The 13,854-nt window shown below is 38.5% G+C and overlaps 1 protein-coding gene across 4 annotated transcripts in view; it reads right to left on the reverse strand.

Moving 5' to 3' along the window:
* RAD51B (RAD51 paralog B) overlaps window positions 1-13,854 on the reverse strand; it is a 434,917-nt gene that overhangs the window by 366,769 nt on the left and 54,294 nt on the right. For all 4 annotated transcript variants that reach the window (XR_001864437.1, XM_017741917.1, XM_008639532.2 and 1 more), the window contains exons 3-6: window positions 12,843-12,936; window positions 11,916-12,029; window positions 8,856-8,972; window positions 3,245-3,381 (exon numbers count right to left, since the gene is read on the reverse strand). Coding sequence is in view for 3 of the 4 variants with exons in the window: in XM_017741917.1 (XP_017597406.1) it covers window positions 3,245-3,381; window positions 8,856-8,972; window positions 11,916-12,029; window positions 12,843-12,926 (452 nt within the window). In the remaining variant the exon portion in view is untranslated. The remainder of the gene's footprint in view (window positions 1-3,244; window positions 3,382-8,855; window positions 8,973-11,915; window positions 12,030-12,842; window positions 12,937-13,854) is intronic.

Consider the following 13,854-nt stretch of genomic DNA (forward strand, 5'->3'; position numbering starts at 1 on the left):
ATTTGGAAGTGGGCGGCTGTCTCATTGTGATAATGTTTTCATAGCACGAGCAAGAAGAGACTTCTCTTTCTAAATGGATTGAACAAGGTTATTATGGAAGTGGTAAACAGACTGAACATCTCAAGGGTTGTCTTTTCACATTGTCAGTGGGAGAAGGGAGGAAGGTGGGGGAAGGAGGAGAGTTCTGAAGGTGGTATAATTTTTTTTCCTTCTTTTAGGTCTGTTAATAAACTTCTTTATATTCTTTCAAGTTTGGTGCCTGCTTTGCATTTCTCCTAAATCTTATCTCACAGCAGATAAACAGTAATGAGTATTTTGGACCAAACCACTACACTAAACTGGTGTTTCCGCCCGGTTACAAACCCAACCCGCTACAGCTGCCATTAAATAGCCTGCATGAAACGAGATGCCACTGTGCTTTCTTACAGCCATGCATATCACAAAGAACATCATTATACACACTGACCTAAAACGACATGTTGAGATTGAAGCACTATTTACAGAGCTCCATGCAGGCTAAAGTTCTTTAATATTTAAATGCCTTTTGTCATGATGAGATCAAAAATTGCACAGAACATGTTTTCTCCAATCAGGACAGAAGCCCATGGGATAGATAAATCTGTTTTTTCTCAGCTTTGGTACACAGAAATCTGTATCTAGTGTTTTTCACCAGCAGTATGACTAGTGACAAAAGCCAACTTAAATTCTTTTCAGACTTTCTGAAAAAGTCTAGTAAGTTTTCAGTTAATAGCTGGTTACTATATAACTGATTACAACAATTTTGATTTCCAGACTTACGATGGCCCTTTCCATCTACCAGTCCTACTGTCCATGTTCTGGTGAAGTGGAATGACAGACACCACTTGCACTTCTACAGCTTTCTCTTACACAAGGGAAAAATACATAAATTACAGAAACCCGTGGCGTATCTTACAAGACCAGCCTCAATTCTGATCACTCTTCCAAGTATTTGCTATTACACTGAACTAAACTGTCATGTTAGAGAATAACGAGACTGCGAAAGTTCATGGAATCAAAGTTCCCTTCCCTGAAGTAAGACCTGCCAGGCAGAGTTTACATCACAAGAAATAAAATTACCCAGCTTTATGCAGTATCTTTCTAGAAGCAGCACAGCATTACAGCCTGTATTGCTTAGCAACTCTCAGCCCTACAAAGCAGAAGGGATACAAACACTCTTCTCAGACTTTCTGTAGAGACTTTTGAATGTTAAATAAAAATAGTGCCAGCTAAATGTCTCTATCAAGCCCTTTAAATTAAGGTGCTATTAAATGAGTATTTGTCTTAAGTGTTGAGAGCAACAATAAAAACTACGTATCTTCTACCTGCCATCTATTAATAATACAGGATTGCAGAATCATAAGGAAAATCGGATTAGAAAGAGAACTCAGGAGATTTTGAGGCAACATTCTGTTCAAAGTAGTGCCAGCTATGAAGTCAGAACAAGTTACTTGAGTCTTTATCTAATTCACAAGTCTTCAAGGTGGCAGCACCACCTCTCTGGGCGAAGTTTTTTCACCACAAAGGCAGTTAGGAATTGCAAATCTTCTCCATGTATCAGCCCAGAAATGAAGCTCAATGTATGCCTGCTGTCTCCCAGCATACACCCCTGTGCCATCTCCTTAAGGCCCCCTCACTGGCAAGAGAAGGCCACTGTTAGATTACCCCAATGCTTTCTCCCCGCTATACTGAGCAAGACCTCGGTCTCTCCACAAATGGAAAATGCTCCAGCTCCCAAACACCTTGGGAAAAGGGGATATGCACCTCCCTGGCTCTGATGGTTCAGCTCCTTAGAAGATGCAGCATAGAAAGTATAAGGTATAGTCAGTCTGCTGGAACTGTGTTTATCATTTGCAACTGAGCAATATTAAATACGATTTAATACATAAGTAGTCTTATCCTTAATATTATTTTCACTATGTTTGCTCTCTACGTCCTATTCTATTTTCAGCAGTTTCATTTTCATGTGCATCTGCTTTCCTTTTCTTTAGCATTCATTTCTAAGTGACAAGTCTTAACGCACTCTTTAGGTCCTACTTTTTTTACTATTTACATTTCAGGGACCTGAAACAAAACTTAAGTGGTATGTAAGGAGAAAGCACCATATTTTGCAGAGCCATTGCTTGAAGCTTTTTTTCTTTAATATATTATACTTTAAACTTTTGTGAAATTACCTTGATAAAAAACAGGGTTAGAAATCCCACCTTCTCATCCATGATAACTTGAAATGAATAATCAATGGACATACATTTACTCTGATGCTCCAGATTAATGCCATGGCTATAGCTACTAAATCATCGGAAATATATGAATTATTTCAGTGAACCTCTTTCTGCCCATTTTTCTACACAAATAAGGATTAGAATACTTTACTTCTTGTCCCTCCCCAGACCCTTAATAACTTTTGAACTTGCTCATTCCAAACAACAGGGACACAGGAACTGAAATTCCAAAACCATCAAAGCCTCAAAGTTTAGCAAAGTTGGTAACTAAGCAAAGTAAATTAGAGCTACACTGCTGGATTTTTCAACAGTTAATCAGCCAGTTAACATGGGAAGAGTGGCAACCCACACATGTAACTCTCAGGCAATAAGGCACAGAGTGTCTCCTGTCCATTCAGCACTTGAACACACCAGAAGTGCACAGCCGAGCCCTTTCAGCTGCATGGGCCAAGCAGGAAATATTAGAAGAACCAGAAACATTACAGAAGTAAGGTAATATGGTACTGCATAGCTGCTAAGGACATAGGAGATGCAGAAGAGAATCAGAAATGCAGGAGGATACAAGGCCCCGTTCAACAGAAACAGGACGGAAATCTGAAGGAAAACGGGCAATGTCAAGTCCCGCTGTTCACTGGAAAACCTCCATTGCCTTTGTAGTCAAAATGCTGGGCCTTTACATGCTCTAGTTAACTTCCCGTTAACTCCACAAACCAAACTGCAAAGCAAGATTTCAGGTACAGAACTGATAGGATCATTTATAAATTTAAAATCATGCCATTCACCTTGTCATACCAGAATCTGCAACATCATACAAATTAGGAAGGTGAGCAAACCATTTTATTAAATTAATTTCATCGTCTACGGAATAGCTGCATATACCAGAGGAATGTTTAATAATTACCACCAGTATTTAAAAGTGCACAATTACTGCTCAAAAAATAATTGAAGGTTCCAAGAGAAAAGGTGCTAAGAAGTTATGTGTATTTTAGAATTTTGCATCTTACCTTTCAGCACTGAATGCAGACTCTGTGTCAATGTATATAACAGCCCCATCTAGTCCTCCCATGCTTACAGGCAGTGTAGCCAGAACACTCACCATAATACAAAACTGAGTTTTGCCACAACCTGGTGGGCTAGTTATCTGGAAAAAAAAAAAAGATTAGCAACATAACATTCATCACCATAATTCTACTCTTATTTCAGTCACATCAGCCAGTGTCCCTCCAATTCTGCTCTTCCAGTTACCAAAGGAGGAGACAGCCATGAAAAGACACAACACAGCCCACAAAGACCAACTTGCAGTTACTCTTGGATCTGTACCTTGCAGACAAACTCATCCCCTGAAGAATAAAAAGCTTTTCAGACACAGCATTATGCTTATACTTTATTTCTTTGACATCATTGTCACCTTTAAAATTTAAGGTCGCCTACTCTCCCCCTCATCTCACAAGATCTTCCCTAGAGACACCTAGCTCTCTTCCATCTGTCTCTGTGCTACCTTCTAAAATAGAGCAGAATTAGAAGATTCACAGTTGACATTGTCATCAATGGCTTTTAGAGCTGAAAACAAAGTCCAGAGCTAAAGAGCTCACAGACATAAACAACTCCTTAGGAATCATTACTACCTTGGTTAAACCAGGTCTCCTAGAAATCACAAGGATAATTGCTTATAAAGACTGAATGGTCAATATGAACCACATATATACATGACAGATTTTATCTGCCCCAGAGACTACACTGCAGTATGCAGTGTGTGGTTTTTCATTGGTGTTAACTCCCTATTACCATATTTCAACACCAACACCATGCAATGATCCAGACCAGCTCCCCAGTTCTAAGCTTCCACCTGCGCTCACTGAAAGTCCCTGTGGTGAAGCAGCATTCAAAGAGAGCAGACTCAGCTCAAATGAAAAGGTTCCAGTGTGATTTTGAAGAGAAAAACCACCAGGATCCAAAGAACACATTGTTTGATGAGATCACCAGTTTCTAAGAGCAGTATTTTTCTCCTAGAGATGGCAGTCTGCTGTTCTTTATCCACTGCAGATCTTCCAGAGATTGTATCTGAATGCTGGGCTCTGTGTTCAGATAATTGTAAGTTCATTACTACTACAGAGGGTCTTTAAATACAATATCGCATTGTCACCACTTCTGGGAAGGAATATGATGAAATCTTAAATAGTAAGAGGGCCAAAAAACAGCAAAACCAAAGTGACTTTAGGCAGTAAAAACACAGTGATGGGTTCATTCTGATGCCAGTAGCAACAAACAAATAATGCAAGGTGTAAAAGCAAGTCTCTCCAGGGAGGTTGAACTGTAAAACAAAGCATGCCTTCTCAAAACACCTACTACTGCCAGAACAAAAGCCTAAATACAGAGCTGTTGTTTTAAATTTAAAAAGAAACTTTACAACAGACACTCAAAATCAAACTGATTTTTGAGACTACATGCACAGTAGTTTGGTTTCAAGCAGAAACACTCTTCCACTGCAAGATATTACAGTATTTCTATGGGGTTTTTTTTAAGCAGCAGCAGCATGACTTGAAGCACAGAGGGAAATGTTGAAGGATCACATTAGCTACAGTTAAAGTTGGTTAAAATCCTTTTAATCACTTTTGTCTTTAAAAAAGGCCTGAAAGCCAAGCCATATCAATCAATCTACTTGAAGCTTTAATGCAAGAGAAGCATTAGATGATTTTTGTTTAGAAGCACACACTGCATTTAGTGAATTACAGATCAGGAATCAGTCATATTTATGCAATTATCTGTTCCCCAGCCAGTGTACATAAATTACAAACTATCATATCAGCAATAGCTGCTACAATTTAATATGAACCCAAAGCATACATAAAAAGTGCAGAGGCAATACACATTCCTTAGACTGTGATAGCCAATGAATCTCACCAGTTGTTTCTTGTTAAAAAGAAGACTTGAAATGAATGAGGCAAGGATATCAATCCAGACTGTTAAATTAAAATGTTTGGACAACTGTGAGGATAATTCATAAAAACATTTGTAGTTTTAGCCTTGCCTGGGAGTTGCACTGGAACCAACATCCATTTCAGTGGCTGATACAGAAGCTAATTCAGCAGAGATGCTATAAAAATGTCCAAGGATATGAGCATCATATCAGAAAATGAGGGAACCTTGCAGTACGACCCAGCACAAGGAAGCAAGCCAGTGGAGCAAGAAAGTATTTCTATTCCCAAAGACAATACTTCATGTTTAATTCGCAGTCCTTTAAAGCGCCTTAAAACAGGCTTTTAAATAATCCACAGTGAACAATTTTATAAAACTACATTTTATTGTAGCTAGCACTGTTTCAGCAAGTGTTTAGAACAACAGAATCCTACTTGAAATCCCTCTAATAAATGTAAATTGAATGTCAGCAAAAAGTTTTTTTGGTTTGTTTTACTCTAAATTTGCTCTGAAAAAAAAATCACCTAGATAGAAACATGAAGACTCCAACAGTTTTTAAAAGTATATTTTATTAGGCAGAGATAAATTATTTTTCAATGAGTTATGTATTATTTTCTCTGGCACACCTGTAGGGTTTGGATGAAATCACAACGAGCTAATTCTTCTTCATCTACCAGAAGATTAAACTCTTCAATATTCAAAAAAAGTAACTATTTTAATTTTTCATCATGAAACTTGGCCAAAAGCTCTGACCACAGAATTTCAGCTATGATTTAGTCTCCGACTTAAAACCTAATAGTGGCTTGGAAAAAGAATGATCTGAGACAGTGTAATGCAAATCAAATCCCTCTGGCACTCAAAAAGCAAGAAGTCTTGGCTGTAGAAGATACCACCACAAATCTTAATCCCTCTGATAAGGTACTCAAATTCCAAGTTTCCAGCCATCCTCACTGCTGGCTAAAGTAACAGAAAGACAATGATTTAGCCATACCAATAAGGAAGTAAATGCTGAATCCAGCATACTTTTGAAGAGAACTTCTCTCAGACTTAAAATATCTGTCTAATTCAAAAATACTAGAAGACAATCTACTTGTCAGCTATGCTCCAATGAATTGCAAAAAAGCAAATTAAAGTTGTTAAATCCTAAAATCACTAGAATCCAAAAAAAGAAAAGAAAAAGACCTGAAAACGTTCACAAGCTGCAGTAGAGCATAAAAGCAGCAGAAGCACAGCATCAAAGCAGCAGCAGCAGGCACTTGATAGCTTTCTACTAAAATTTCATTTAATAATCCTGATGAACACTCAGAGTGCTGCCAACCTTTTAAACTACTTCAGATCTCAAGACACTTGCAAAAATGCTTTTAAAAATCCCAAGAACCAGGCTTTAAAAGAAAAAAAAACCAGTTTCTGTATAGTTAATGGTTATCTGCCTTTACATTTGCTGAGAAACCCCTAATAGGTGCTGTAATTGCTCTCCACACTGAGTATCTAAAAGGCAAATAAAAAGCAATACACTATTTTATTTTTTCTCAGACACATCTTAACTTTTGAGTTATTCATCAAATTTCTGGATCCTACCTAGTTATCTCTACAATATTTCTGAGTAAATAGTTATGTATCAGTCATCAACCAAGCTCAAGGTGGAAGGACGCAGTGCTTGCAGTTCTGGTCTCATCCACTACGTGTTTTGCACAGATGTCAACATCTCCCTCCCTCCCTTGGTGAGATCCCCCACTGTAGAGAACTGCACCAGGCAGGTCTTCTCATTTTTAACCAAAATATCTTAGAATAAAAAAAAATTCACATTGAAATGCTTTTTTTTAGAAGAAAAATTAAAAGCATAATTTTACCTTTCCTGGTGCTGTGCTTTTCATTTACATTCAGATAAAAGTTTGGCCTGTCTTTGAATATGTACATTCCCCCCCAACTAACTTTAAATACAATGGTACATAGGGAGCATGACTATTCTTAAAGTACAGTTTATCAACAGTTACTGATGTTTTCTTATATTTAAAGAGCTAAATATTTTAGGAAATCACTGGGGGGGAATATTAAAATTGAGTATTGTGATAATTAACCAGGTTAAGAGATAGTACAAAACATGTAGCTCTGGAAAATTAAGCACTTACATTAACTTCCTGTAGAGCATTATTTTATATCATCTCAGGAAAATTACATTTGACATCCATAGTTTGAGATCAACTGCTTGCAGAGCTTACTTTTAAACAAAACTTAGCCAACATAAAGCTTAAAGGTCAACTAAACTCCCCGAAAACTCCCAGCATGTTAACCACTGTTTTTCCCCAGATCTCCCTCTGGAGCAATGCCAAGAACATGGCAATCAGCAAGCCTGAATTCTATTACTGCTCTAGAGCCATTCTACCTGGTCTTCAGGCAAGAACACATCAAACAGACTGCACTGATTGCTGAGTGACAGCTCCATTTAGGATTAAGAACAGACAAATATTTATGACACTGTTATCAGCAGCCTTGTAAATTAACTGTGTGGCTCTTAGAATCCAAAAGGATCACATTCACTTGGTTTTTTTAGCAGAAAAAAAAATTCATATTCAGTATTTCAAATATTTGGGCACCACTCCTGAGCCAGCCACAAGATCAAGGACAAATCATCCTATCACAGAAAAGACACATCTCTATTCTACTTTTTTCTCCTGCCTCTGCAGCAGTGGCTCTCCACTTCAGCTAAAGAAGCACAATTCAGAAGTTTAAGCAACATAGGCATGTGAACAGCCATTCTCTGACTCCAGTGAGGAATGGTTAGTGGACCACACAGAATTCCTGGAAAGCTACATTGTAGCTGTAAGCATGCATCATCTCTTTTCAAACATGGACTGTGCTATTTCATCAGCTGACCACATGAACCACAATCCATAAGAAAAGACAAAGTCCAGCCACTGCTTTGCTGATAAAGAAAATATTTTTAGGAACCAAAAGCTCATCTCCTGCTAAGGCACTATGCTCAACAGCAGCAGAGGTACAATCTCAGGACCACACATATCACTACTACATATACTTCCTACTATATAGGAACAGCTCTTCTTCAAAGAAACAGAATATAGCAAGTTGTTTCTCCCAGAATTTAAAGACTTGTGGTATTCACCTTAAGTTCTTCTGCTCCAAATTTCTTATAATAAATTGACAACAAAGCTAGGTCTAGATATGAAGAAAATATTAATTCTGACAGATCAATTTAAGTTCATGGATGCATTCTTAAACATTTTTATGGTAACCTGTATGGTGTGTATTCCATTGTCCACAAAAAGAAATACTCAGAATCTTTAAAAAATAATAGCCCCTCATTACATAAGAGATCCTAGAGCAGAAACTGTTTAGTCTCAACTCAGTGTTGCTTGAACTCTAGCATGTTTTAAATCACCGTTAGATTTCATAAGTCATTTCTATCATAGATCAAAATCAATCTACCTTGATTATAGGGTGCAAAAAACAAAAGTATTTTCTTCATAGTAAGATTTTCATCATGTCTCATTTTTATTCCTCTGCTGTGACAATTTGCCACAGTAGACAAAGAAAAGCACTTGGCAAGGACTGTTCTCATTCAAAAATTTTTGTGTATTTTATAGTGTTTGAAGCACCTGACACAAGACAGTCCAACGTATCTGTGACTTTTGACTTCTAGGTAGAATGCTCAACTAAAGTAAAATATATTAAACAATTTACCTCTGTGAGGGATCCACAAGGCACTCCACCATGCAAGACTTTATCCAAACTATGGAGCGTGGTAGATAAAAAAGCTGAAGAAGGATTGACACACTTCCTTAGTTTCATTTCATAAGCCTACAAAAAGAGGGAAAAATAGCAAAAGAAAACAAGCAAATCAGAAATTTTTTTAATGGAAATAGGAAAATCGTATTTGCTTTCAACAACCTGGTATGACTTAACACCAACAGTGAGAGAAGTATTGTTATATTCAGCTATACTCTGCTCTTAGCTCATCATCCTTCCTCATATTTATATCCCATTTATAGCTCACAGAGTAAATTTAAGTCTTTTTTTCTCCATCACCACAATATTAAATAATAAGCCTTTAATCATGACGTGACAAAAGTTGTTTCTGCTCCTATTCAACAAACTTTGTTTCCAACCTGTAAAACTCCCTGATCAATGTTCATTACCAATTTGCAACTACATGGATTAAGGGAAATGTTTCCTAAAGATTCCTGAGTCTTTGAATAAGCCTGGGTTGATATTATAGCCATTCATAATTTTCCACTTCAGTGAGGAAGATTTGTCAAGAAGACAGGACAGGTACAGAACTGAAAATGGTTGGCATTCCTAGTTCTTCAACTGACTAGACAAACTGGTCCAAGATTAGAATTCTGTGTTTTTTACAAATTATTCTCCTTTGGGAAATCAACTTAAACTAGACAAAGAAAAAATAACAAAATGAAAGAACATATCTGGAAACACCAGAACATGTTTCTGCTAGAACTGACACTACCTTAACCACAGAGCATCCTGAACATGAGAAGTTTGATTTTTAGGAGAAACAGCCCAAGACCTATAAACAGAGTTGCTCTATAGTACAGAGTTCCCAGAGGTTTCAGGCTCCTGGCCCAACAACAGAGATTTGAGAGATTCTTGAAGCCCTGTTACAGCATACCACCATAACCTGCCATGACTGACCACTCCAGAAAATCAGATTTCTCTATGCCTGAGAGAAATGCAGGCATCAGATTCATTCCAGTGTTAAGACACTCTGCTGGGAATACAATGTACTATGGAAGCACCTCCAGAGAAATCATTGATAACTAAGGAAATAACCACACCATTGAATCCCAGATGTTTCAGTCTGTATTTGTTGGGACAACAAGCCAGCAAAACAGCTTTCAAGACACACAACAGGCCATTATAACCAAGGGCATGTACCTCACTCAAAAGGGAGAGGAGTTTGCAAACTTTAAGAGTGAACACATGAACTAATGTAGAAGGATTTGGAACATTTTAATTTAATCACTTCTTCATTTAACCTCTGATAGGACTTAAACCTTGTAAACTGCAAATAAACACTGTAGACCATGGAAAGAATATTCTATTCTTTCTTTCCTGCTTTACATGGTCTCTAAAATTTTACCCAGCATTTTCTGGATTTAGCCCACAAAATTAAAGTTGAACAAGACTGTCTTTCACTAAAAAAATTCAATCCTTAAAGCAAGAGTCAATGAAAAATTATAACATCCGTAGACGAGCTTTTCCAATCACACCCTCTGTTAGTTTCTAAAGATTTTCTTATTTCTTCCCATTTCAGGGATTTAGTTTTAAATTTATCTTCCAGCCACTGGATCTTGCTCAGCTTTTTGTTCACCTAGATTCTAGAAGGTCTCTAACATGATTATCTTTTTCTACTCAGTTTACAATGCGATCAAGTCACCTCTAAACTAACTTCCTCTCTGATGAGCTCAGTAGTCCTCACTCTGTACTTCATAATGGAAGGCAAGTTTTCCAGAAATTGGGGCTTTAATGTGTATTCTGGCATACTCTCAAATTTTGCTTCCAATGTTATATCTGGACAGTATCTTCCCCTTATTTATACCTCTTATTATTTAATTTATTTAGATGGGTTTTTTACTCAAAGGTATTGTCAAACCTTCTTGCTACATTGGTCTTGATGCTACATCACTCACTCAGACATGAAGTCCATTTGGTATCCTGTGTTTGCAAAGATTAAATTCACATCCCTTAAAAACAGCTAACATCTGTTTCTGGAAGCACAGCTCTGTATTGCAGGCACTTACACAGCTGATCACCTGTCAGCTCACTCTCTATTAACAGACCTTGACCACTGTTGGCTGATAAACTTCAGCATTCGCCAGGCTTCTCAGCAAAGAAACTTGATTGAATAGAGAAGAGTGGATGACAGGCAAAAGCAAATTCTAGAACTCTGTTTAAACTTCCATTTCTCTCCAATTTATTAATTAGTAACAGTTACTGGTGAAAAACTAGTAATTAGCTAGCTTTAAATACATTCAGTACAAGTTATTAATTCTTCTATTACTAACTTTATTGCAGCATATTAGTGAATTTAAAGTTTCACAGAATTACTGCTACAATTACTACGCCAATTACACATAATAAACTTTGACATGGATTATTTTTGTCAGGAATAAAAAGGGTTTGCATTGAATGGGGTCAGAACTGTGTGTATCCTCTCTGTTCTAAAAGACATTTTCACGTGAATTCAAAAAAGATAAGAAAATGCCGCCACTGCATTGCAGCTAACACGTTTCGTTCTTGCACCCTCCCCAGTTAGGCTACTGTAGCCTAAGGCTACACTACAGCTCATTTACATGGGTGGAAAAGGTCCTCAAGAAATTATTTTCAGGATCACTTCACTTCTTGGCACCACTTCTATACCTAAACCAAATTTATACCAGAATTCTTATTATTTTCTTGGACTAAACAAAATTTTTATTTTTTTAGTTGCAGGAGCCAAACTAGAAGCAATTTTACATGCTAGATTGCCAGAGAGTATGACTTATTTCCCTACTGCACTTGGAACTGATGCTGCAAGCCTGAACAATCTCATGGGGCTATAATACCTAATAAATGTAACTGCATCAACCTAAAGTACATCAGAGACCTACATTTAGAAATAAAAACTTTATGTTCTTGCGCAATAAAACTGAGACACCACAAGCCTCCCAGCTAAAAAGATGAGCAACAGTGTTCAGCTTTTTCCCAGATATTGTATCAAAACAGTATCAACACAAGCATACTTACTGTCTGCATTTTGGGAGCACAAGCTCGGCTGACCTTACAAAGAAGCTTCTGCACCTCATAGAAGCTCTGTCCCGTCACTTTCATTAGCTCCAAGAGGGAAAGACATAAGAAGTCCTGAAAGATTATAGAGCAGTTCAGAGAGCTCAACCTACAAATCCAGGCTGGGGACTAAACTGATGTAATCTGTACAAAACTAGTACATATTCCACAGATTTACCAACGCTCCCTTCAGATACTCATAGCCATGGACAACATCCCCTCTCAGTCATCTCTTCTCCGGGCTGAACAGACCCAGCTCCCTCAGCCCTTCCTTGTAAGAGAGATGTTCCAGTCCCCTCTTCATCTTCATAGCCCTCCACTCAACCTGCTCCAGGATCTCCCTGTCTCTCTTGTACTGATAAGCCCAGAACTGGACACAGCACTCCAGGTCAGGCCTCACCAGGGCTGAGTAGAAGGACAGGATCACCTCCCTCAACCTCCTGGCAATGCCCTTCCTAATGCAGCTCAGGATCCCATTGCCCTTCTTGGCCACAAGGGCACTGCTGGCTCATGGACAGTTTGTTGTCCGCCTGCACCCCCAGGTCCTTCTCTGCAGAGCTGCTTCTGCAACTTCCCTACCTCCACACGGACAGCAAGTACATAAAAGTTTAAATGTTTTAGTTAGGCATCTATCATTTTGAAGCTCTATTTTTAAGGCAGCAGGCCAGATAGAGTCTGAAATGCCCCCTCTACTTTATAGAAAGTAAAGCTCCCTGTTTAATTAAACTACCAAAAAGTGAATTTGACATGCATTAAAACAACACAGACACACACACCAAAAAAAAAAAAAAAAAAAAAAAAAAAAAAAAAAAAAAAGCCACACCAAAACCACCAAACCAAATCAAACCACAAAAAACCCACCCCCCACAAAAAAAATAACCCTTTCACCTGACAGGTAGTGATCTGATAGCGACTCAGCCTTTCACACATCTCCTGAGACAACTGTGCTCTTCTTAGTTTCTTAGCAGCCATGCTTCCCAATCTACAGGGCAAACAAAAAAATCTTTGAAAGAGGATTTGAATATGACTGTGTGGACGATTCCACTAACTCCTTGCTAAAGAACAGGGAGGTGTGCACATACACATAATGTAATGTGATATAGATTTCCCATGTAAGCCTGTGTCACATTAAATTACGTTACCAGTCTGAATGCAGTTTCGTTAAATTACATCTCCTCATATTTGACCATGTATGCGAACATACCAGTAAGAACGGAAATGTCAGCAATGTCTATAGGACAGATGTTTCAGGGACATAAGAGAGCTGGAAATTACACAGTCATGAGCTGAACAAGAACTCAAGCTACACTGCACTGGCAAGAAATAATTATCTTTGGATGCCTGAACATGAATTGTAGAGCAATCACAGTGAGCATTCAGCCCTAGAACATACACTGCTAGAATACAACACTCAGTTTTGGTGACCCACTGACATTGAGTTCTACTGAACAAAACGCCACGGGATGCTGTCCAGCCCAGTACAACCGAAAGCGCACACACACATACGCTTGACCGTGTCGCTGTTTCACACATACTATTTAGGCAACATTCCTAGCATTAATTCATACGGACATGCAGGCAAAACAAAGGTTTTTATAATGTAGCAAGTGCAAATATTGCAAACGTTTGCCATAACACAATTGCTACAACTTTGCAGATGCACAGGCCTTCACATCTTCACAAGATGGAAACTTTATTGCCCACTCTACAAAATTCTCCTTAAACAGGAAGAGACCCCAAAGTTTCAGGCTCCCTCCGCCGCACCAGGCCGGGTCACAGGGATGCGCCTGCAGCCGGAGACGCAGCCCGGCCCCCTCTCGCCCCGGCAGCGAAAAACCGCGGGAACCAGAAAACCCGCTCCCGCCGCAAACCAGCCTCACCCCCCCGCTCACGGGGCGCC

The sequence above is a fragment of the Corvus brachyrhynchos genome, unplaced genomic scaffold, assembly GCF_000691975.1.
Source record: "Corvus brachyrhynchos isolate BGI_N302 unplaced genomic scaffold, ASM69197v1 scaffold115, whole genome shotgun sequence".
NCBI lineage: Eukaryota > Metazoa > Chordata > Aves > Passeriformes > Corvidae > Corvus > Corvus brachyrhynchos.